Source organism: Miniopterus natalensis, chromosome 9 (genome assembly GCF_054644295.1).
Source record: "Miniopterus natalensis isolate mMinNat1 chromosome 9, mMinNat1.hap1, whole genome shotgun sequence".
In the NCBI taxonomy this organism is placed as follows: domain Eukaryota; kingdom Metazoa; phylum Chordata; class Mammalia; order Chiroptera; family Miniopteridae; genus Miniopterus; species Miniopterus natalensis.
Window position 1 is genome coordinate 20702938 of NC_142089.1, and position 22398 is coordinate 20725335.

The following is a 22398-nucleotide window of genomic DNA, read 5'->3' on the forward strand; positions in this document are numbered from 1 at the left end:
GGCTGGGACTCTGCCTCAGACAACCCTTGGATCCTAGAGCTGAATGAAAGAATGAATAAATTCCTCCTCCTCAGGCCACAAAGAGCCCTTCCTACTATTTTTCAAGGCAGAAAGATACAACTTTAACAAAATTTATTGGTTTTCCTTGATTTCCTCTGGTCCAGCTTTGGAAGAGCTTTCTGGGTTCATCTGGCCTTGTTTTCGGGCTGCTGCTGCAGCTTTTAAGGCTCTTTTTTGCTTCTTCAGCTTTTGAACCTCCTGGTAAACCTGGAGATGGAAGGGAGCAGGAAGAGAGTTTGTAATCCTATGTAAAACCTCTGACTGGGAGCAGATGGGCTGGGAACTTACTCCCCGAGCTGGTCACCCCAGCCTTTCTCCATGGGGTTGGTGGCCATGCCTTTATCAGGAACTGATGACCCCTCCCTTCTGCTCTTTCCACCACAGTCCCAGAATGGGGCCAACCAAAGCATCAATTTGGACTCATACCCGAATGCACAGAGCCTTCTTGGTCACCCAGCGGCGGTGGGCTTTTCGGTGGTACAGAGGGGGAAAGGTGTACTCAATCCCCAGGTCCTTGCATGTCTTCTCAAAGACATTGTAGTTGGTCTTACGGAGGTTTTTGAGCATCTTTTTCCTCTGGTCAATGCTCATCAGCAGATATCGCTTGTGGGCTTTGTCCTGTAAGAGAGTTAGTGATCCTTTCAGTATTATATAAATGAGTGGTATGCCACTTCACAGTAACAAAGAATAGTCATTTTATCATCTCACTGAAACCTCTCAACAATCTCATGCAAATACTAGTGCAACTCTGAGGTATTGTTATTTCCGTTTTACAGATGGGAAAATAAAGGCTCAGCTCTAGCTGGTTTGGCTCAGTGGCTAGAGTGTTGGCCTGCGGACTGAAGGGTCCTGGGTTTGGTTCGGGGCAAGGGCATGTGCTTCAGTTGCAGGCTTGATTCCTGGCCCCGGTCAGGGCACGTGTGGGATGCAACCCATCAACGTTTCCTTCTCTCTTTCTCCCTTCTACTCTCTCTGAAAAGCAATGGAAAAAATATGCTCGGGTGAGGATTAAAAAAAAAAAAAGAAAATAAAGGCTCAAAGATGTTATCAGTCTTGAATATGGGTGGATCTACTGGTCTTCTTCCAAATCTCATGCTCTTTCCCTACACCACCCACTCAGCCGCTCCACAGCTCATCAAACTGTCAGATGGAGTAGAGAGGAGGGAAGAACTTTCACTTTACCCACAGCCAGGTGCTGCTCCATGAAAAAATTTTGCAGTGGGGCTGGTGTTCCACACTCCAGAACAAAACTCTGACCTCTAAGGAACAGGCTCATCCAGCTCCCGAGAACACTGAGATGCCAGCCTGGAGCTGGACCGGTCTGTATTCACAATGGTGTATTTATTAAAAATACCAGCAACTGCCTAATTACAGCGGCTCTGTGCCCAACACTGTGCTGAGATATGGTATAATGGTTGAGAATATGGGCTCTGGAGTGAGCCTACCTAGTTTCAAGTCCTAGCACATCATTTCCTAGTGCTGTGCCTTGAGGAATAACTTAACCACTCCACACCTAGATTATTCTTCTGTAAAATGGGTATGAAGGTTAAATGAGCTAGTGCATGTAAAATATTTAGGAAGAGGCCTAAATACTTTATTTGCACTGTGTTGGCTGCTTTTATCTCATATAGTCCTTACAATCCTGTCAGTAGGTACTATTATGATCTGCATTTTATGGATAGAACTGAGGCTCAGACATGTAAAGTTACTTTCCCAGAATCACATAACTAGTTAAGTGGAAATGATAGAGCTGGGATTTGAACCCAGAGCAATCTGACCCTATTCATGCATTCAACAAATATTTACTGAGCATCCACTATGTGCCCGACACTAACCATGCTCTCAAGTTTGTGTTTTTGACCATTGGTGACACTCAGCACAGTCCTGGAAGGCTTCCATTTTTCTACTGGAGACAGGAGGGAAATGTTTTCCCCATTGCAGCTGAGGGGTGGGCACTCTGGTGTTGTAGCCTCCTGGCATCTCAAGCTGCCTCTTTGGACCCAGAGCCCTTTCCCTCTCAGACTTCTCTGCCCCGGCTACTGGTATTTAGCTCTGAGCGATGCTCAAGGCTTACCTTTCGATGTTTCTGCATGTGTTCTTCATAATTGCGGATCTTGACAGTCAAGGCAACAACTGAAACCACAAACCACAGAGGATGAGAGCCAGGCACAGGGGAAGGAAGGGCCCAGGCCTCAGTTATGTATTAAGAACTCAAGGAATAACAATCACCAAGGCTCTTGTACAGCTCTCTAATTCTCGAAGCATCTCAAAAGACTGGATTATCTTTGCTTTTGAAAGCAAGGCCTAAGGAAGAAAAGCTTCTTAATCTTATAAAGGTATCATCCTCAAATCATAGCAAATAGCATTTTTACTATAAAACTTCAGGGCATTCCTATTAAATTCAGGAATTAGTCTAGGATGCATGCTATCATGGTTAATGGTTCAACACTGCACTGGAGGTCCTAGCCAATGCAATAAGATCAAATTCCCAATCTGCCAAGGGTCTGATCCTTGCCTCTCTCAGTCCAGCTACCACCCTTATCTCTGTGTTTTTACTAATGAATTTTCAGAGTTATCAACTCCCACTCATTTCCTAAAGCCCCAGAATATCCTTCCTCAGGTATCCCCTTGTTTGATTCCTGCAAAGATGGGGGCAAAGGCAAAAGCAGGTGACCCCAAGGAGAGGCTGTAACTATGGCAGGCCCTTCCTGTACACACATTGAGTTCTGGGAGCACTCAGTGCACTGGGAGCCTTTGTTCTGACCATATGGCCTGTTCATACCACCTTAGCTGCAGAGTGGAGAGAGATAGAGACAAAATTTGGGTTCCTGAGGAACCTTACCTGAGCTCACATAATAGTAGGAGGCAGGACTTGGGCAATTCAGAATACACAGTCCAGTTTTCATTACCCGTAGTCCTTCCTGTCTCTCCCTTTAATAAGCCACATCTAATCCCTAGTGTACTTGCAGATGAGTGCCCTGGATCAAGTACCAGCTAGTAGACTCCCCTGTACCCCCACTCCCCAAGGGCCCCCTGACCAACTTCGAGCCTCCAGGGAACTGGTGTCCTCAGGGTTTGCCACAACCTTGTTCATCAATTGCTCTTGCTTGATTTTTAGCTTCTCCTTCTGTTGAAGATAGAGACAGAATTTGTGAAGTCTGCTACCCCATAAGAACTGGCCCTCACACCTCCAAGGCCATGGGCCGCAGTCACAGCCATAAAGCTCAGGGCCTGGCTTCTGGCCAACCACATGGCTATTCACATCTAGGTGAGCCCAAGGCCAATGCTACTGACAGGAGAAATGGCTTGTTGGATCAATGTCCCTAAAGCTTGCTCATTCATTCGGGCTCATTCGTTCAGGCATCAGATCTGTACTAAGCATCTACTGTTTGTCAGGTGCTAAGGGTATAATGGGGGAACAAGATTGTCCCTGCCCTTGAGATGTTCAGTCTTGAAGTATTAACAAGTAGACACAGAATGACACTGGTATAAATGCTGTTACTCAAGAAGCATGGGATGGGAGGTGTTACCATGACAGAAGGGAGTTCTAGAGGAGAAGGCTGAGGGAGGCCAAGGTTTGGCACAGGCCACTCACCTGGTTCGCCATTTCCAAAGATAAGATTCTTTTCACGACATCATCAACCCTGTGGAAAAATCACAGAAATGAGAGACAGATGTTGGGGGCAGAGGGGAAAGGGAAGCAATGCTGTTTCCATTTTAGTTTGAAAAGCAAAGATGATTAAAATTTTCATTCGCAACAAATGAGTCTCTCTGGAAGTTGGGAGCCATTTCCCACAGGTTAGAAACCAGCATACATCTAATTTGTGGGGCTGAGAACACAGAATGATGTGATAACTACAGAAAATTGAGGCTGTCAGTTCAAGTGTTCCAGGCTTGTCATAGGGAGGGCAAAGGGGGGAATTTCTGTTTTAGCTAGAATATGATTCAATCTGTCTTGAGACACTTCAATTCCATAACCATTGTTTTTCTCAAGTCACATTGCACGGTGAGAGGGACAAGAGGGAATTCCCAGCCACCATCACGCAGGTGGGGGGCTGAGCAGAAGGATCCTGGTCTTGGTGTCATCTGGCCCAGGATTCAAACCCCAGCTCTGTCCCTTAGGGGCTGTATGACATTGGGCAGCTTGATAATCTATAAAATGGGTATAGTATTTCTTACCTCACAGAGATTTTGAGAGGATCAAGACATGAGAGATTTCTACAAAGACCTGTGAGGCATGTTGCCCCCTTGGTATCCAATGGTATAGGGTCTTCACCCAGAGCACGAAAAAAGTAAGGAGTTGAGCTCCATAAGCTCCACCTGTTCCTGCCACCCACTCACCCTCACCATGATTGGGCTTCTCCAGTTCTTTGCCCCATTCTCCATAATCAAGCTTCAGATACCTCCTCTTCTCACCAAACCTCCCAGGGCCCCTTGCCTCATCAAAGAGGTTTTTTCCTGCTTACTTCTCAATTCCAGGGATGTTCTGGTAATCTTTGAGCAGCGTGGAAGGGGGCAGGTCATCTTCTTGGCTGGGCCGGACTGTCAAGTGGAGGGATGAAAAACACCCAGAGTCAACTCTCACTGCCCATCCTCCCAGACCTGACTCTTCTCACCAACTCTATCAGAGACATCCAGGGTCTCAAGCAAGGCACTGGATATCTCTGGGCTCAGTTTCTCCTCTGCAAACTCCCTGGGCACCTGCCTTGATATTTCACGCTGGGGGTAGATGGCCTTTTCCAAGATCCCAAACTGTGCCTTCACCTCTCACACTTGTCTGGCTCTACAGTTATCAGATCTCCAACAGGATGGGTCCTCAGTGGGTGGACTGAATTTGACTTCCTTTGAATCCTACCCCTCAGTCTGATCCATAGCCCAGCATACAACAGGCACTCACCAAAACACTTGCCTGCTGACTGCATGGACAAAATAAGGGGGTTGAGGAGGAACCCTCAGCTTTAAGACACTTGAAATGTAAGCACCAAATACAGACCACAGAAAACCCCCAGCCCTGGTATGTGCATCCCTGTCTTCCCTTGGAGGTGAGGGAGAGGTACGGGGGAGAACAACTTGTCCTCTCCAGTCAGGCCCTACTCTGCAGCTATGCAAATAATAGCAACAAATACTAACATATACTACAGTTTATTGCACACCGTGCTACGGATGCTTTTCACGTGTTATCATTGAATCCTAACAACGATCCTCTCAAACACTTGCACTCATTTTAGAACGAGACTCAGAGAGAGAAGTAGCTTGCCCAGGATCATTTACCTAGTAAGAGATCTTTGTCAATATGCAAGCTGCTCTGGAAGGGGAAGCCAGATCCTCCGCCGCAGGGCAGACACGAAGCGCTGTACACGGGGTAGGCCTGGGTGGCCCCCTCTGCAAGCTCATTTCCACTCACTCCCAGTCGGAAGGTTCCTGCTCCCACGACCCCCTCCCCTCGCCCGGCGTCCGGGCTTCCGGCTAAAGCTCCGCGACCAGGTGGACGTGGGGGTCTTCTGCTTAGGACCTCTGGCCCACCCCATCTAGCGGCTAAGCCACCACCTCTGTCCTCTTGGCCCCCCCCACGCCGTCCAGGCTCTCTCTCTTCCGCCCACGTCCCACCCGAGAGCTCTTACCTGGTTTCTGGGTGGCATATCCGCGGGTGGCAGGGAGGATGAAACCTGTGCAGAAAAGAGCGGGCTGAGGCCATCTCCTTAAACAGCCCAGTCTCGGTTCCTTCTATGGCCCTTCGGCCATGGTCTCGGCACCTCGGCGCCTAACCGCTGCGCCATTTCTTTGCACCCGGCTGCCCCAGGTCTCCCCGACCTCGTCTCACCTAGTCCCCACCCACCACCCTTTCTCTCGTAGCCGCGGCACTCCTCCCCTAGTCTCCTCCCGTGTCCTCCATCTCCCCGAACTCTTTTCCTAATCCCTCTCCCCCGTTCCTCAGCTCCTCACCGCCGGGAGGTGAGGGGAGGCCCCAGTGGTCGGAGGGAAGCCGGGCGCACCCCCCACGCGACAGCCCAAGCACTGGGGCCTGGGTCCGAATGGAACTCAGCAACCTCCACGCCGCCCTCAGCATGGTGACCTCTGACCCCAGCGGGCGGCGCCGCCGTTGCCTCCGCGGTGCTGGCCGGGTTACATGGGCGCCGCCATGTTGGCTCAGGCTCGACCAATCGAGTGCGGCCGGGAGACCGGAGCAGAGGAGGACCGAGAGCGTGAATCGGCGAGGCGGGGCTCGGCGCCGAGGCGGAACAGGTGGAGCCGCGAAGCCGGGTTAGCGGGGCTGGGGGCGGGGGCTCTGCGGTCGCCTGGCCGCGTTGGCGGTGTGCGGTGCCGTCTACATTCGAAGATGCCGCTCTTTCTCGGGCGAGCATCCCGTCCTTAAACCAGTCTACGTTCCTGACCTCGGCCCCGATTATTTCGGGGGCTTCCGTGGGGTCTGTCGTAGCCTTCTCCCCCGAGCCTAGTATTTCCACGCCCCTCCGCCGCTCCGGTCCCCCGAGCCCAGGGTGAGGCCCTGTGAGAACTACTGGGGTTCGGCCTCCTCTCTGGCAGCCCTGTAGCCTGGTGGTTAAGGTCGCAGGCTTTGGAATCAGACGGCTCTGGGCTGGAATCTTGGCTCGGCCATTGACTCACTATGTGGTTCTGTGGGCAAGTCACCCGGCCTGTCTGGGCCTCGGTGTTCTCATCCGTCAGACGAGGACGGTAATAACAGTATCTGCTGCTCAGGATTCATTGAGGCAGTTGTGTGCGAAGCACTCGGTCTATAGTGAGCATTCAATAAGTATTAGCTGTGATAATATTTATGAAGTGTGGGTGTAAGGACAAATGCAAATTAAAAGTAGGAAAAATAAAATTTAATTCTCCTTGGTGCAAAAAGGGGAAAAGAATACTTGTTAATTGTGACTCCTTTTGCCCTTTTGAAATGTATGTACATCTTTTTTTAAAAATTTATCTTTATTGTTGAAAGTATTACAAATGTCCCCTTCCCCCCCCGTTGATCCCCTCCCCCCCTGTACCCCTCCCCCCAGGCCTTCACCCCACTATTGTCTGTGTCCATGAGTTATGCATATAGGCATGTAAATTCTTATGTTAATCTCCGCCCCCCCCTTCCCCCTGAGATTGGTCAGTTTGTTCCATGCTTCTGTGTCTCTGGATCTTGTATGTACATCTTTTCAAAAGCTAAGTACACCCTTTGCCAGTTTTACAACCCAGGAATGTCTTTCTCAGGGACCTTGGAGCGATCTCTTTGAAATGCTATCATTAAGGAAGTTAGTGCCCCTATCTCTCAGTGTCTGGGAAAGGGTAGGAGCCTAACTTCAGCCAGTGCCTAGTTCCAAGTTGCAAACCTACCTCCTCTCATGAAGATATGAGAAATTTATTTTTCTTTTGGATAAGTGCAATTAGCAAACACAGGTGACTACCCCACTTACCAGGTGAATTTAGGATGACCCCCGTGTGACGAATGGTGCTGTCAGGTCTTCTTGCTTGGGAACTAGTTATTGTTTATCTTGAGAAAATGTATGCATTAAGTTGTATACATTTTCTATATACACTTAGCTATATAAAAGAGTACAATTTCTGTCTGTCTTTGCAAGCCCTTTAGCTAATTGCCTGTGATGCGCATCACATTCTGGTTTAATGCTCATTCAATAATAAAACTTTTCTTCCTTTTCTGTGCTTGTAGAGAGGTTTTACTAGGTTGGTGGGAGATTTCGTTTTTAATTATATTTCCCTAACAGAAGTTACTCTTTTCTGAGGCCTCTATCCCTGTGTCCACTTTGTGACTCCCTCCAGGTAACCCTGGCCACTGTGTCCTAGTGGTCAATTTTCAAGTCTCCACCACTAGAATGGGAGCTCTTTGAGAAAGGACTGAGCCTAGTCATTTTTGAGTCCCTGCTGCCAGCCTAGGGCTCTGGTTGAATGAATGACTGAAGGAAGGAAAAATAAGCCAACCAATAATTCTGAGAGGTACAGCCCCTACCACCCGACTGCCACGGCCCTGAAAAGAAAAGGAATGGACTCAGGCACTCACAGAGTTTCTCAAAATAAAACGAAATCAAATGGAACCATAAATCAGTTTAAGAGACTGAAATTACAGGAAATAAGCACAAAAGGCACCATAGTGGGCAGGCTGGAGGAGTCAGTCTCTGATCTTTAAAGTGGGAGGCCCAGCTCATGGGTATTGAGAGCGTGGGGAAGGGATGCTGGAGGCCTCTAATAGGGGTAACTGGGAGCCTTTCTGCCTTTCCTGGGGGAGGGTAGTTTTTTAGTGATGGGCTTACTTACCCTTGCCTCTTTTCTGATGGCCCAGGCCTTTCAAGAGGCAGACCCAACTGGGGCATTCCAGGAAGCCCTAGAAGCCTCCCAGCCCTTCCACCCCATGGACCTGGAGCCCCTGCAGGAGGGGGAAGTCAAGCAGTGGCCCAAAGACACAGTCATCCTCCTGGTTTGGGACTAGAGGCTCTGAGGTCCTTACTGGGCTGGGCTGGAACCAGAGGTTCTCATAGGACTTGGGGCTGGGGGTGAGGCCCCCCAAGAGGGGCTGAGTGGAGTCACAGCGGATGTAGTGCCCTGGCTCTGAGCCGGTGGGGCTGCCTATCACCTGCCCATAAAGGACCTGGTCACTGTTGCCAGACTGGGACTGGGGCTGGATAGAAGGTGCTCTTGGGTCCCCCTGGAGCACATAGGCCTGGACCAGGGTGGGAAGGCTGCAGGTTCCTGAGCCGTCATTGGACTCCCATGGCCCTGGCTTCTTCTCTTCCTCCTCCAGCACGGTGATCTTGGTGATGGGTGGCATGCTGGGGTCCCAAAGGCTGGGCAGCTGGAAGATCTCCTGGACACAAAGTCATGTGGTGAGGGCATGATTTATTTCAGATGTCTGCCCCAGCCACTGTCCCTTCCTGAGTTGGGCAGGGAGGGGAACTTCCTGCTGCTTTCTGCTACACTCAAAGACTTGCACCTGCAAAGCACCTCATATGTTCATGATATGTGCTCTGTGCTGTTCAGACTTATCTTGGTGAATCTCTCCAACAATTCTGTGTGGGATTAGTCCCATTTCACAGTGGGACATCTGAGGTTTTGAAGTGGGTAGAGGGGGGATGCAAACTCATGTCTGCTTTACTCCAAAGGAAGTGGATCTTGCTAGGAAGTGAAGGGAAGGCCGAGTACTTATCCTCAGAGGGGCATCCATTCACTTTGAGCCTGGGCTGACACCCCTACTCCCATTTCCCTGTCCCTCCAGGGCTCTCACCTCCGCTGTGATGCTAGGCACCCAGGAGCCCAGGCTGCTGTGGGCTGGGTCTGGGACACTTGGCCAGAGGGGATTCTTCCTGCTAGAGAAGGGGGCAGGTAAAGGCAGGGTCAGGCATACCCTCCCATCTTTCCATCCTTTCTCCCACCCGTCCCCAGCAGCTGAAGGCATGGCCGCTTAGTGCGGAGGGGAGAAAGGGGAGGGTGTGACTCCCAGACATGAGGCCTGAGGCCTGGGAAGACCGGGATGGACTTGGACTGGCCCACTCAGGCCTGTAGTTCCTTGTGGGCAGTGGTATCTGGGTGTCAGATCTTGATTTACCTGGCTCTGCAGCAGAGCCTGGCAGCCCCACACAGGCAGATGAGCAAGAGCAGGAGGCTGAACAGGCCCAGGAAGATGTGCAGCTCGGACTCCTCTAGGGTGAGGGGAAAGCCAGAAGAGATTAGAGTGCGTGTGAGTAAGGCTGGGCCTCCTCCCTCAGACTAGGATATGTGGGCAGGGCTAGGTCTCCCTTGGACCAGGAGATCCAGGCAAGCCTTGTCTACTTTAAAAATGGAGCTCCTTTGGCCGAGGCACCCTCCCAACAGCCTTGTCTGAGCAGCCCCTTTTTCCCCTTACCTGGGGCCAAGGTCATCAGGGTGAGGCTTGTGCTGTTGGTGGCCCCTGCCTGGCTGGCAGCTGTGAGGTAGACGTGGTACAAGCTGGCGGGCTCCAGGCCAGGTAGGACAAAGCCATGGGAGGAAGCGTTAAGGATGGTGGCTGGGGGTGGAGGAGGATGGTCAGCCTGGGCCCGGATGCGGAGGTTCCCTCCAAGGCTGCTGAGCCCCCCTCCCGGGCATTCTGGGGCTGTGGGGTGCTGAGGATAGACTCACAGAAGGACTGGCCCTGGGCACTGGTCCAGAAGATGGTGTAGTGGGTAAGAGGACTCCTCCCCAGCTCAGGGGCTGGGGGCACCCACTCCAACTGGGCCCAGGTCTTGCCAATGTGCTTTAGATGCAGCTCTGGGGTGTAGGAGGGGGCTGCCGGGAGAGAGAGGTGCAGGGTTGACAGGGGGCAGGATGGAGAACCCAGCTGGACTCCTTGTGCCTCCCAGACCCAAGAACTGGGACGTGCTGTGAGGTGGGTGATATAAGAGAGTCTAAACAGACTCGTACCCAAGCCTCATTGTCTCATGAACTTTGACTGAATCCCATCTACTTCTGATAAGTGGCTGAGGCAGGATTTGAACCTGGTTCTCTTTGACTTCAAAGCCTCACTCCCTGGTTTCTACCAGGCCTGATTTTGCCTGACTCACTATTCAATTTCTGCAGCTCACTCTCTGAATTTATGCCAGGCCCTCTCTCTCTTTCTATCACACGTGACATGTTTTTTCTATCAGGACAACTGATTGACTTTTGCCAGACTTGCTCCCTGAATTGCTCCAAACTCACTGCCTAATTTCTCTCACTCACCACCTGACTTCTCCCTAGCTGCAGTGGGCCAGTGTAAGCCAGGGTTAATCTTAGGACTAGGAGGAACCCTCTTTGGGCCAGAGGTAGAGGAAGAAGGGAATGTTCCCTCATAGCCCTGATTGTTGGGGCCTATGCAGGTCTGGTGGCTGACAAACCCGTTTCTTGGGAATAGGCATAGATGCGCTGGGAGGGCCCCATGGTGTCTTGGTACAGGGCGGTCACAGTGATCTCGTAGAGCTGAAAGGGCCTGATGTTCTCTGTAGAGAGGAAATGGGGTAGGCACTCTGGTCAGGGAATAACCTCTGCTGATGATCAGGAGCTAACCTCAGACCTCCAGTTGGGGCGAACCTGGGCCTCACACTGCAGGGCTAGCCTCTGCAACCTCTTCTTCAGATCACTTGGTAGAGGTAAGGGGAAAAAAATGGAAGAGAGAGCTAGAAAGGCGGCAGAGTCAGGGCTGTAGCCAGAGAGGATCCAGCTAGACTGTAAGAGGAACTTTCTGATTCTGAGTATATGAGGTGAGACCAGTGAAGGATCAAGAAGTACTTGGGAATCTACTTGTCCAGTGTGGTTCAGGCTGCCCTGGCCCACTGCCTCCCCATCTCTGGGCCCTGCCCACCTGCCCGCCCCCTAGGCCTGCCTCACCTTGCAGCAGGGTCCCTGCAATGCTCCCGTTGTGCTCCATTTTCCAGGTCTTATTGCTGCTGCTGGGGCTGGGGGGACCCAGGCCCCACTCAATCACATAGCCCCGAGGCTGAGGGCTGGGGGTTTCCCAGCCCACCCAGAGGCTGTGAGGGTCTTGGGCCACAGTATGGAGTCTGCCCAGGGGAGGGCCTGGAGACAGAATAGAAGATGGAATGAAGGTGAAAAGAATGCAGGCCCTAGAGCCAGAAGCCTGGGTTCAGATTCTGGCTTTGCTACTTATAAACTGGGTGACCTTGAGCAAGTCAACACCTGAGCCTCAGTTTCCTCATCTGTGAAATGGAAATGATGATAAAAGTTCCTCCCTCATAGAGTGTTGGTGCAGATTAGATGAGATAATTCGTGGAATGAGCCTAGACAACCTTTTGAGGTAGGTGCTGTATCATCTGCATTTGCTAGATGGGTAACCAGAGGCCAGGGAGGCCTAGTGTAGAGTGCTGCTTGATATGACAAAAGCTAACACGATGTAGTTCTTAGTATGTGCCAGGTGTAGTCCTTGGGCACTACTACTGTCCCCATTTTACCAATGAGAAAACAGACACAGAGAGATTAAGTAACATCTAAGGTCATGCAGCTAGTCCATGGGAATATTAGCTATTATTATTGTTAGTCTCACCTTGTCAGGATCCATGTTCAAGGGAACCTGGGGGGGGTGGTGGCTGATCCCTGAAGAATGAGAAATTAACTCAGGGACTGTGTTCCAGTTGGAAAAACGTAGGGCTTTCTCTCCCATCTTCCTTGGCAGAATGGACTGTGTGTGTGTGTGTATGTGTGTGTAGACACCACCACCAACTTAACCTGGCTTTGGCTCATGATAGTAATAGCTAACACATATTGAGCAGTTACAATATACCAGGCACATGTCTTAACTCATGTAGTCTTCACAATACCGCTTTGAGGTAGGTGCTATATCATCCCCATTTGATAGATGAGTAAACTGAGGCCAGGGAGGTTCAGTAACTAGCTTGTGCAGGTTACACTGTTAGCAAGTGACAGGACTGGATTTGAATGCAGGCAGGCCAGCCTTCAAGTGTACATGCTTAACCACCATGCTTTACTAGCTGCCAGCCCCCTTTACCTCTGCGGTCCAAGAAGACCACTGGGGTGGGAGGAGAGGTCCCAGCGGTGTTGTAGGCCACAAGGACCACCTCCCGGACTTCCAAAGGCAAATGGAAGGTGCAGCTTAGTTCCGTGGTGTTGCAGAGGGGTGGGACTGCTCCAGCTTGGCCTGGGGGTCTCCAGGAGACCAGGTACCCTTGGATCTCCCCACTGGCTTCCTCCAGGGGCATTGGCTGTGGTGGACATAGGAGGAAAAAGATAAGAGCAAGGCACATCTCATCTTGCGTGGGGGAGAATTCTAGATGGGGGCGGATGGACCACAGGAACTAAGCCACCCCCAGAAGGCCAGCCTTTCCCCGTCCCTCAGTTCTTCCCTCTGTTGCCCTGTGCCAGGTCCTAGGAGGGAGGGAAGGAAGAAGCAAGCAGGCATGTGCAGCACGCCAACCCTTTGCCATAGCTGAGTCTGCGCTGTAGTCGCTCCAGAAGGACACTACCCAGCTCCCTAGGCACATGCGAGGTGCATGCAAATCACATACAAATGCATCCAAGCCTTCCAGAGCTGGGGGAGTCCTGAGCCCACAGGGGTCTGTGTGGGTTGAAGGAGATCTCAGGGATGGCCTGCAGAGGGGGTCACCTTCCAGAACAGCTGCACGTCCACTGTCCTGGGGTCCAGCTGCCTCTGCCGCCACCACGTGTCCAGTCTGACATTGGGGGCTGTGGATGGAGAGGTGGGGTGCTGGTCAGGGAGGGCTTTGGAGGTGGGACAGGGTCCTGATGGCTGCTCTTAGCCCCTTACCACCCACTTACCCCACTGTGCACTCGTCAGCTCCAGGCTGGGGCTCCAGTCACTCCAGTGGCCAGGCAGGGGCCAGCGGGTGCAGCGCATCTGCAGAGTGTAGGCTGTGGATGGGAGGAGCCCGCAGAGCTCATGCTGAAGGGTCCTGGAGGGCAGGGAGTCCACCTGGTGGGGAAAGGTGTGGCTCTGAGCTCTGATTCCTGTGCCCTTCAGGGTCAGCTCAACTTACACTCTCCTTAGCCACCGCCATCCCAGGCTTTTGAGGTTGCCCTGCCCCTCACCAGGATCCAGCTGGCTTCTCCAAGCTGTGGCTGGAGGCGCAGCTCACACTTCTGGTCTATGTAAAGGCTTGGTTTCCATGACTCCCAGCCCAACTGTAGGCAGCCTGGCTGGGGTGGGGCCGCCTCAGGGCTGGGGTCCAGGGCCCACAGTGTGGGGGGCTCCAGTTTTACTGTAAGGAGAGGGGTTGTCAGACCCTTCCTCTGCCCCATTTTACATGGCCCTGCCTTAGCTCCCTCTTCTCTGTCTGTGGTTCCATTTTTCCCCTGGGTCTCTATCCATGGGATCTCTATGTCTGTCTTTTTTGCTCTCTCTCTGGGTCTCTTCATCTCTGTCATCATGTTTCTGCAGGTCTGTCTCTGTATATGTGTCTGTTTCTGTCTAGGTCTGTTTCATACTCATGCCCCAGAGCCTTTGCACTGGTTGTTCCCTGGAACATTTTCCCTCCACATATCCAGTGTCTTGCTCCTTTATTTCCTTCAAGGATCTTTTGAAATGTCACCTTCTCAGCGAGGCCTTCCCTGACCACCTTACTGAAATGGCAACTGCTCCCCACTCCCAGCTTTTCCCACCCCTTCCCCACTTTAATTTCCTCATCACATTTATCATCAACTGACATTCTATTTTATTTATATTGCCCATTAGAATGTAACGCTCCAGGGCAGGACTTTTGCCCTTTTGTTCACTGCTGTATCTCTAGCACCCAGAACAGTGCCTAGCACATAGTAGACACTTCAAGAAATTTCCCGAAAGAATGTGTTTCTTCTGTGTCTCTGTGTCTCCATAGCTCTGTCTCCAACTGTATCCCACTTTGCCTCTGTCTCTCTTCTCTTATTCTACCTCTGGGTCTTCCAGTGTCTATTTGTTTGTCACTGGTATGTGTTTCCCCCTGTGTCTCTTTGGGTCTGCCCTTCCCTCCCCCATACCCAGTGCATCACCCACCAACATCCATGGGATCAAGGCACAGCTGTGGGGACACACTGGTCCCCAGCACATTCTCCACCTGCACCCAGATGCCCATACTCTGGTAGAGCTGCAGGTGTTTGCGTGGGATGGAGCAGTGGCTCTTTCCGTCCTCAGGCACACAGTCGGGGATGGCTTCCTCCTGGATCTGGCAGTTGCCCCGGCTCCTGCCAATAGGCCAGGCTTGGGTGTCAGACAGAGGAAGAAAGCAAGGTTCCCTTCTCCCTCCCATCTTTACCTCTGTCTCCCTCATCCCCACAGTCCTACCTATACCACACCCCAGGAATGGGGCTGGAGTAGAGGCCCCTACTCACTTGAAGCTTTTTAGGGTGAAGTTGGTAGACAGGTGGGTGTCAGGTCCTGGCTCCCACTGGCAGGTGAGGCTATCAGTTGTGAGGTTCATGAGGCAGGACAGGTTGTGGGGTGTGGAGGGCGGGTCTGTGCGCAGGGTGGGGAGAATGAGGGCTTTGGGTAGGACCACTCAGAAAGCTCCCACTGGGACCAACTGGCTTGTTTCCCTGCTCTGGGTCATTCCCTCTGGGCTCACTTGGTTTATTTGCCTGTCTGCGCAGCCCCGGGGGAAACCAAGTCACATGCATGTACAGGGACAGGCATCACAGAGCCTCAAACCCCCTCAACTCCACCCTCTTTAGCAGTGACAGTGTAGTGTCTGGGTTTTCACTCTGGTTCTGCCACTCATTAGCTGTGTGACCTTGAAGTTACTTAACTGCTCTGTTTGCTCATCTGTAAAACGAGAGTAATGGTAACACACCTACCCCCTAGGGTTATTGTGAGGGCTGAATGACTTACTGCATGTAAAGTGCTCACAGCAGTGCTGGGCTCATAGTAGGTACTATGTAAGTGTTACCTCTACTATTACTGATTCTTACACAGAACCTTGGTCTTGGTTTGTTTTTTCTTATGCATTGGCTTGGCACAAACTCCATTCTTTGCAGTTTGTGCAGAAGGCTGAGACGGGTGGGAGAGAAGCTGGGAGCAAGCACAGCTGATAGGGACTGTCCTCCCTGGACACACCCTCCTGGGGCTGGGGAGTTGGGCTTACTCGGTGGTCATACAGCGTAGCAGTTACTATACTGGCTCTCTGGCCACACTACCTGATATAAATCTTTGCTCTGTCCTTATTGGTTTGTGACCTTCATTCAATACATCACTTGCCCTCTCTGAACTTCAGTTTTCTTATCTGCAAAATGGGGCTAAATAATACTGTCCACTGGTAGGGAAGATGACCTAATATCGAGCCCATAAAGTGCTACTGAGCAAGAGCTCAAGGAAGAATAGCTCTTAGTATTGGCAGGTGGGCATTGGAGGCAGAAGGGTGGATGGCTGCAGGGACTTACAGCCTGCCTGCAGCTCAGCCTGGTCCAGGATCTGCAGGCTGTTGCTCCAGCGCAGACAGCAGGAGAGAAGGACCCAAGGGTCGTTGAGGTGGGGCAAGGTGATGGTAGATTCCAGGGTGCCATCCGCCAGGCGCTGCTGCCTCCCCCCTTGTTGAAGCTCTGTTCCCAATTTCCATACAATCTGTGACTCTGGGCCCAGGTGGCTGCAGGTCTGGTTGATGATGCAGGAAGCCGTGATGGCATCTCCCAGGCGGACTATGGGGGCTGAGAGGCTGATGTGCCCGCACTCCTCCAGGCCTGGGGTGGAAGAGATTGGGCCATGAGTGACTCCCTGCCTGGCAGAGCTGGGCTATAAGCTAGGCCTTTGCCATCCTAGTCTCAGGGCCTCACCCTCCAAGATGTGGGAGCTGGAGTGGGACGCCGTGTTTGGGACTGTGAGAGGCTCTTGGGGAGGAGACAGAGGCAGTGATGTGTGGGTAAAAGTTTATCAACTGGCTGTGCAGAGAAACACCGATCCTGATTTGTAGCATGGGCTGTTTTCCCTGGTGAAATGTTCCCACCATGGCTGATTGCAAACTACCAGTGTGATATCACTGGATGTGAACTTGGGAAGAGCTGTGCACAATGAGCTCCTGTAAGCCTGCTCCGGCATGCCACCAGATAGACACTAGTTCCTCCCCAGTGCCCTCTGAAGGGTGGCGAAAGCAGTGATTAGGATGATAAGAACCCCGAAGCCACAGCAGTCTTTTCAGAATTCAGATCTGATTGTTTCCACACCTCAATCACAGCACTCCAGTGGCACGTTTTGGCTCCAAAAGGCAGTATGGCACAATGGGTAAGAGCAAGGCTCTTGGGACTAGACTGACTAGGTTTAGAGCCTGATTCTATTGCTTATTAATTATGTGACCCTGCTATGTTACTGAGACTTTCTGTGCCTCTGATTTCTCATCTGTAAAGTGGGGATAAAAATAGTCCCTACTTTAGTGTGGCTGGAAACATTTGATGTGATAACTTGTGTAAGGCACTTAGAACAGTGTCCGACAGGTGAGTATTTGCTGCCAGAATAGAGACCCAGAGCCTCTCGCAGCCCTTGTGGCCCGGCTCCTGCCTAACCCTCCCACTTCCAGCTCAGACCATACTCTCTAAGCCCCAGTCACCCTGGCTTCTTGCAATTCCTTGAAAACGCCAGGCTCATTCCAATCTCCGATCTTTGCACCTGCTATTGCTCTTGGAGGTGCTCTTTCCTCCCACCCCTCTTTCACCTGGTTAACATTCAGGCATCTTGGGTGTAACCAGACGAGGCCAAGCTCCCTAAACTTCCCCAAAGCTCTTATTAGCCTTCACAATTATAGAGCCATGTGATTATTTGCTTGTCTGTCTCTCCAGCTGGACCATAGGGTCCGTGAGCCCGGAGACCTTGGCTCTTTTGCTCCCTGCTGTATTCCCAGGCCCCAGCACAGAGTAGCCCGAGGTGAACATGTATTGAATAAAGTTCTGTACTTTGCCCACCATGCCTTCTCTCCTCTCTCAGGTGTCCTTCAGCCCATTTTCCTGATGGGGATGCTAAGGCCCTAAGACGAGAGACAGTTTGCCCAGGGTAACAGAGCAAGTTCACGGGGCTCCTACCGCTTCACAGACTCGGAATTTCAGACAGGAAGGAGCCTCGCAAAACTGTTCACTTCAAAACTCCACCTGATGCTACATCCTCTGCAGCAGGGCTAGGGTTGCCTGTTTGTGTGTGGCCTGACAGCTAAGAAGGTCTTTTACATTTTTAAAGGGTTAAAAACAAACAAAACAAAAACCAAATAAGAACATGCAACAGAGACTGCCTGTGGCCCTCAAAACCTGAATATTACTATCAGACGAAGTTTGCCGACCCCTGCTGTGCAGCATCCTGGTCAATCCTGGCCTCAACTTGCATGCCCCCAGAGATAGGAGGGTCTTCACCTCTCAAGACAGAGTTTCTGTAGTAGGAGGGCTCTGCCTGGGCTTCCTGATTCTAGGATGAAATCTGCCTCCTTGTGGGTTCTGCCCTGCTCCCTTTGCTGCCCATGAAGACTGCACAGAAGTCAGAGGTTCCCTTTGACAGCCTGACAGAGATTTGCAGACAAGATCTGGGCCCCCTGGCCTTTTCCAGGCTGACCAGCTCCGGTCCTCTCACCATTCCTCATGGCTGGTGGCTTGCTTGCAGAAGTCTGTGGATGGGAGCCCAGCTACCCCACGTCTGTGGTCCAGTCTCGATTCTCTTGGGATTCTCTAGGAACCCCAGGGGCAGTGTGGCAGTGCAGGGAAGTGATTCTCTCCTCCATCCCCAGCATCTCTCCCTGTAACTCCCCTCTCACCACGGCACCTCACCCCTGGCCATACTCACTTCTGGGGAGCAGCAGGATGATCAGAGCAGCTCTGGTCAGGCTCCAGGCTCCCAGCCCCACCATTGTGCCAACTTGCTGTTCACCTGGAGGCACAAGGGGATGGTTAAGATCTGGGACTTTGGAGTCAGAGCTGAGTTTAATCCTTGTTCTGCCGCAGTGTGGCTTTGACCAAGTTACTTGACCTCTGGGAGTCTCAGTTTCTTTGTCTGCAAATGGAGGTAACAGCCTATACTACTACACAGGGCTTTGGGAAGAAGACCTGGCACGTAGGAAATGACTATAAGTGATAGGCACTGTTATTGTTAAACTGCCTTCCAGGAGAGAGTAGGGAAAGGAGCAGCAAGGAACAGCATTCTCCCCTTCCCTTCTTTCTTAGCCAGGTTTCCATCCACCCCTCAAAGAAGAGCCTGAGATGGGGGTTTGCATGCAGGTAGTTTATTTTAGGAAGATCCCAGGAACAGGGTGAGGGAATAGGGAGAATGAAACAGATAAGAAAGGAAAGCCAACACAAGGGCATGTCATTGAACTGGTCACCTCTATGGACAACTGGGACTGAATCCTGCTGGAACCTTCCAAGGAGCTGTGTGCATGCCTCAGAACTGTCCACCCAAGGGACAGTTTATCCCTTGAATGCGTGGGAGGATGGGAATGTTTATCCACTGACTCCTGTCCCCATTGGTCTGCGGATGTCCCTTGGGTATTAACCTCCTGGCACATCAGTTTGCACATGCATGAATATGAGGCAGGCTCTGCTGGGTGAGTCATGCCAGAAGTGTCAGAGATGTTCCCTGGCAGGAGGGGACAACTCCATGGAGCTGCTGAGGCAAGGGGATGTCATGTGACACCTGTGGGAAGCTGGCTGCCATGGCAGTGGCAGGAGGGAAAGGTGGGCTGAGAGGGTATCAGGTGGGACACACAAGAGGACACACAAATACATCCCCAATTCTGGGCACAGACCTCTGGAGGCCTTCTGGGACCAGGCATCCTGTCATCACGGCAACAGTGCCTGGGTGGAGGGAGCATTAGTACCAGGCTCAGGAAGTATCCAGCTTAACCCTCCATTCTGATCCTGTTGGGGTCTTGAAGCCAGCCACCTGATCCTCCAGCACTAATTGACACTCTTGGTGGCAGGCCAGTGGGAATCACTGAGCAACGAACATGTACATTCACAAAAACATAGGCGGCATCTCAGCAGATCCCCTGTGCTGGGGAGAAAGCTTCTGTCCCTCCCAAACAGAGGTGTGAATAGGAACTGCCCAGATACCCAGGGCTGTTTCCGCTTGTAGGTACCTTAACCAAACCCCCAGTCTATCTACATATATTGCAGTATCAGGATACCAGGTAGCTAGCCCATGAGTCACTATTTTTTTTTTTTTTTTGCTAATCAGGGTGCAGCCCCACACTAGGACCTGGCAACTGGAGAACAGCTGGATTTCAGCCTCCATTTGCCCCTCAGCCTGGTAGTTTGTGTAGTGAGAAACTGCACAATTGTTCAGAGCACCCCCATCTACCACTCAGTGGTTGGCACCTTCTTAGTATAGCTTACCAGTTTGATGATCTCCCCCCTCTTGTTGGGGAATATTTAGCCTCTTTGGACCAGATTTTGGGACCCTGGTTTTCATCTCTATGTGCTTTTGATCATACCCAGCCCTGCTGCCCTAGCATGGGGCAGCTTCAGGCCCAGCCTATGCCTGGGGAGGGGACCACTTTACCACTGGCTCCTGTCCAGAGCAGGCAACCAAACCCCAAAGCCCCAGAGGCCAGGCATCCTTCCCCCTGGGTTCCTGGGTATTGGCACCCTTGGCACTAGTCCCTGGTCCCCCTCAGCAGTCCCGGGTGCCCCCCAGCCCAGTTGAGTGAGAACTCAGGCCTGTGGGAGCATGGTCTGGTCTCCTCTCTTGCAGCCAGTGTGCAGAGAGGTTGGGAGCCCAGCTGTGAGTCAGACCAGCTGATCTGAACCACAGTTCTGCCACTTACCAGCCTTGTGACCTTGGACAAGTTACTTTCTGAGCTTCAGTTTCCCCATCTGTGAAAGAGGGATAATAGCACCCACTTCTCAGGGCTGTGGTAATAGAAAACACTTAGCATGGAGCGCGAGCCCCCAAGGAGAAAGCTCGATAACTGTGTTTTCACGTGCCCCGAAGCAAGGCACCACCTCACAGAACCCAGCATGGCTTAGTGCCCCCTCCCCCACCTACAGGCTGCTGGGTCACAACCTCCTAGGACTGCCACCTTGCTTTCGTCCATGTCATGCTGCTTGGCTTCGAGATCCCATTTCTGGGTCCCCTACTTCCAGCCCCTTGGTCCCCCCAGCCTCCCCTTCGCTCCAGCCACCTTCGCTGGGTTCCAGCACAACACGCCGCCCTGGAGCCCTGCGTCACACCCCCCTCTTTCCGCTTCCCTCTCCTTTTCCTCCACTCACCCTCTCCCCTTGCTCTCCCTTCTCCAGTTCACCCCCTCTCCCTGTTCTTTCTCTCTAGTTCACCTGGAGATTGTCACTGTGGGCGGAGGGCCGGAGAGAGGAGGGAGCTGGGAATGAACCAAGGGAGAGGCCTTCCAGATGTGGTTCAGAGAAAGGGAGACAGATGGCAGAAAGAATAAGGAAGTGAAGGTACCCACACGGACCGAAATGATGGAGAGGCCCACGGAGATGAAGACGGCAGGACAGACACCAAGAGTCGGAGAGGAGAGAGCCCAAGAGACAAGAATGCTGACACGCAGAGAGACTGAGCACTTGGAAACCGAGAAGCAATCATATCCGAGCGCGTTTACGATTCAAAAGACAGAGGGAAACGTGAGAGAGGCACACAGAGACTCCAGGACAGACTGACGGAGACTTGGAGCCCAGGCAAGCCAGAGAGGGGCTGAGGGGGAAAGAGAAATGGAGAGTGAATTAGAGGGAGATGGAGACGGGGAGGTAGAGACACACAAGTTCTGAGAGACAGAGGCAGGGAGAGGGATAAGAATTAGGCCCCTCGCTGAGCCCGGCTCTGTGTCCTCAGAGAGCAGCTGTTTGTGATTTCCCTGATGCGCCCTCCCCCACAGCTGGGACATCTCAGGGTGGGGGGAAAAGAGACTTAGTGTCTAGGGCTCCTGGTCCAAGGGACAAACCCTAAAGGCAGGAGCTCTGGTTTCAGGCCTATGCCCCCTGAACACTGGCACTTGTCAGAGCTTCTGGGGGTGATAGCCGAGGCACTCCAAGCCTTCAGCAAGGTCAAGACTCAGCTCTCCCTGGGGCTCCCCTACTCACGCTGGAGCCTGCAGCCCCGCAGCTGCCTGGCCTCTGCCTGGCCTCCGCCTGGCCTCCCTGGTCTCTGCTCTCTTCTTCAGGCAAGTTCCTGAAAACAGCCGCAGCCTGGCTTCTCTCCCCAGCCCTGTCGTTAATGGCTCGGCCTCTGACAGACCCAGGGGCTGTGGATTGCAACACCTGCCCAGCCTCCTTCCCTCCTGTGTCCTGTGGGGGGCGGTGGCACGGCAGCCCCTTCCTCCCAGGAAGGAGCCTGGGAGGGAAGCTGGTGAGGCCTGGGCAGCCTTCCTGCCTAGGGGGTCTTAAAGGGGCTGGGGGATGTGGCAATGATGTCTCCCTCCTCTGTCTCCGGATTTCCTGACCTCAAAGCTTTGAGGCGCTGTAGGGCCCAGGCTCCAACCCAGCTGGGTGCCATTCCCATGCTCCTTGCCTGGGGGAGCATCGCTCAGAGACAGATCCTGGCTGGAAGGTTCTCTCAGCAATAAGCCTCTTTTTAGCACCAGCCTTGGGGCCCTGATTCTCACAATACTCAGAGGGCAGCCTCCAGGTTACAGGGAATTTTGTAACACAGCACCTTCCTCGCTGCTCCACTCTCCACCATGCATTCTCTACCATTGCCTGTCGGCCAAGCAGATGGAGAAATGGGGACTGTGGGACCCCAGAGGGAAGACCTGTGAGGCCCAGGCTCTTCATAGGCTCACAAGAAACTAGTCATGTTTACTCACAAGGATTCTGCTAAACTGAACATTTTTTGATTGCATGAAGTAGGCTACATCTTATGTCTTCATTGTCTATATCCATGATCCCCCTTCAATTGTTAATACTTTTCTGTGCATTTTCTGAAGAAGGCTCAGACTGTTCATAGTTTAT

General features: G+C 52.2%; 2 protein-coding genes across 2 annotated transcripts; both read right to left on the reverse strand.

The window, feature by feature from the left end:
• Nucleotides 1-102: 102 nt before the first annotated feature.
• On the reverse strand, nucleotides 103-6163 carry MRPS15 (mitochondrial ribosomal protein S15). The gene is made up of 8 exons (XM_016219920.2): nucleotides 6004-6163; nucleotides 5682-5726; nucleotides 4527-4602; nucleotides 3656-3704; nucleotides 3103-3187; nucleotides 2135-2193; nucleotides 487-678; nucleotides 103-267 (listed from the first exon to the last, which is right to left on the reverse strand). The coding sequence occupies exons 1-8, from the start codon at nucleotides 6125-6127 to the stop codon at nucleotides 133-135; spliced, it is 765 nt and encodes a 254-aa protein (XP_016075406.2). The 5' UTR covers nucleotides 6128-6163; the 3' UTR covers nucleotides 103-132.
• A 2120-nt stretch (nucleotides 6164-8283) lies between these two features.
• On the reverse strand, nucleotides 8284-18359 carry CSF3R (colony stimulating factor 3 receptor). Its single transcript, XM_016219935.2, has 15 exons — nucleotides 18281-18359; nucleotides 15910-16206; nucleotides 14866-14989; nucleotides 14531-14718; nucleotides 13591-13760; nucleotides 13321-13474; nucleotides 13148-13227; nucleotides 12533-12746; nucleotides 11398-11586; nucleotides 10908-11009; nucleotides 10174-10320; nucleotides 9920-10060; nucleotides 9623-9716; nucleotides 9302-9383; nucleotides 8284-8884 (listed from the first exon to the last, which is right to left on the reverse strand). Exons 1-15 carry the CDS (start codon nucleotides 18342-18344, stop codon nucleotides 8405-8407), a joined length of 2526 nt encoding a protein of 841 aa, XP_016075421.2. The 5' UTR covers nucleotides 18345-18359; the 3' UTR covers nucleotides 8284-8404.
• Between the last annotated feature and the right edge of the window lie 4039 nt (nucleotides 18360-22398).

Bases quoted from the DNA above. Each gene is read 5' to 3' on its own strand.
- MRPS15 (XM_016219920.2), bottom strand. From the start codon at position 6,127: ATGCTGAGGGCGGCGTGGAGGTTGCTGAGTTCCATTCGGACCCAGGCC. The intron at 679-2,134 runs GTAAGCCTTGAG...ACTCTCTTACAG, and splicing joins ACATGCAGAAACATCGAAAG to GACAAAGCCCACAAGCGATA. The intron at 268-486 runs GTATGAGTCCAA...TTCCATCTCCAG, and splicing joins AGAAGGCTCTGTGCATTCGG to GTTTACCAGGAGGTTCAAAA.
- CSF3R (XM_016219935.2), bottom strand. From the start codon at position 18,344: ATGGTGGGGCTGGGAGCCTGGAGCCTGACCAGAGCTGCTCTGATCATC. The intron at 11,010-11,397 runs GTGAGGCAGGCC...TCCTCTCTACAG, and splicing joins TGCAGGGACCCTGCTGCAAG to AGAACATCAGGCCCTTTCAG. The intron at 10,321-10,907 runs GTTTGTCAGCCA...CTCTCCCGGCAG, and splicing joins TGCCTATTCCCAAGAAACGG to CCCCCTCCTACACCCCAGAG.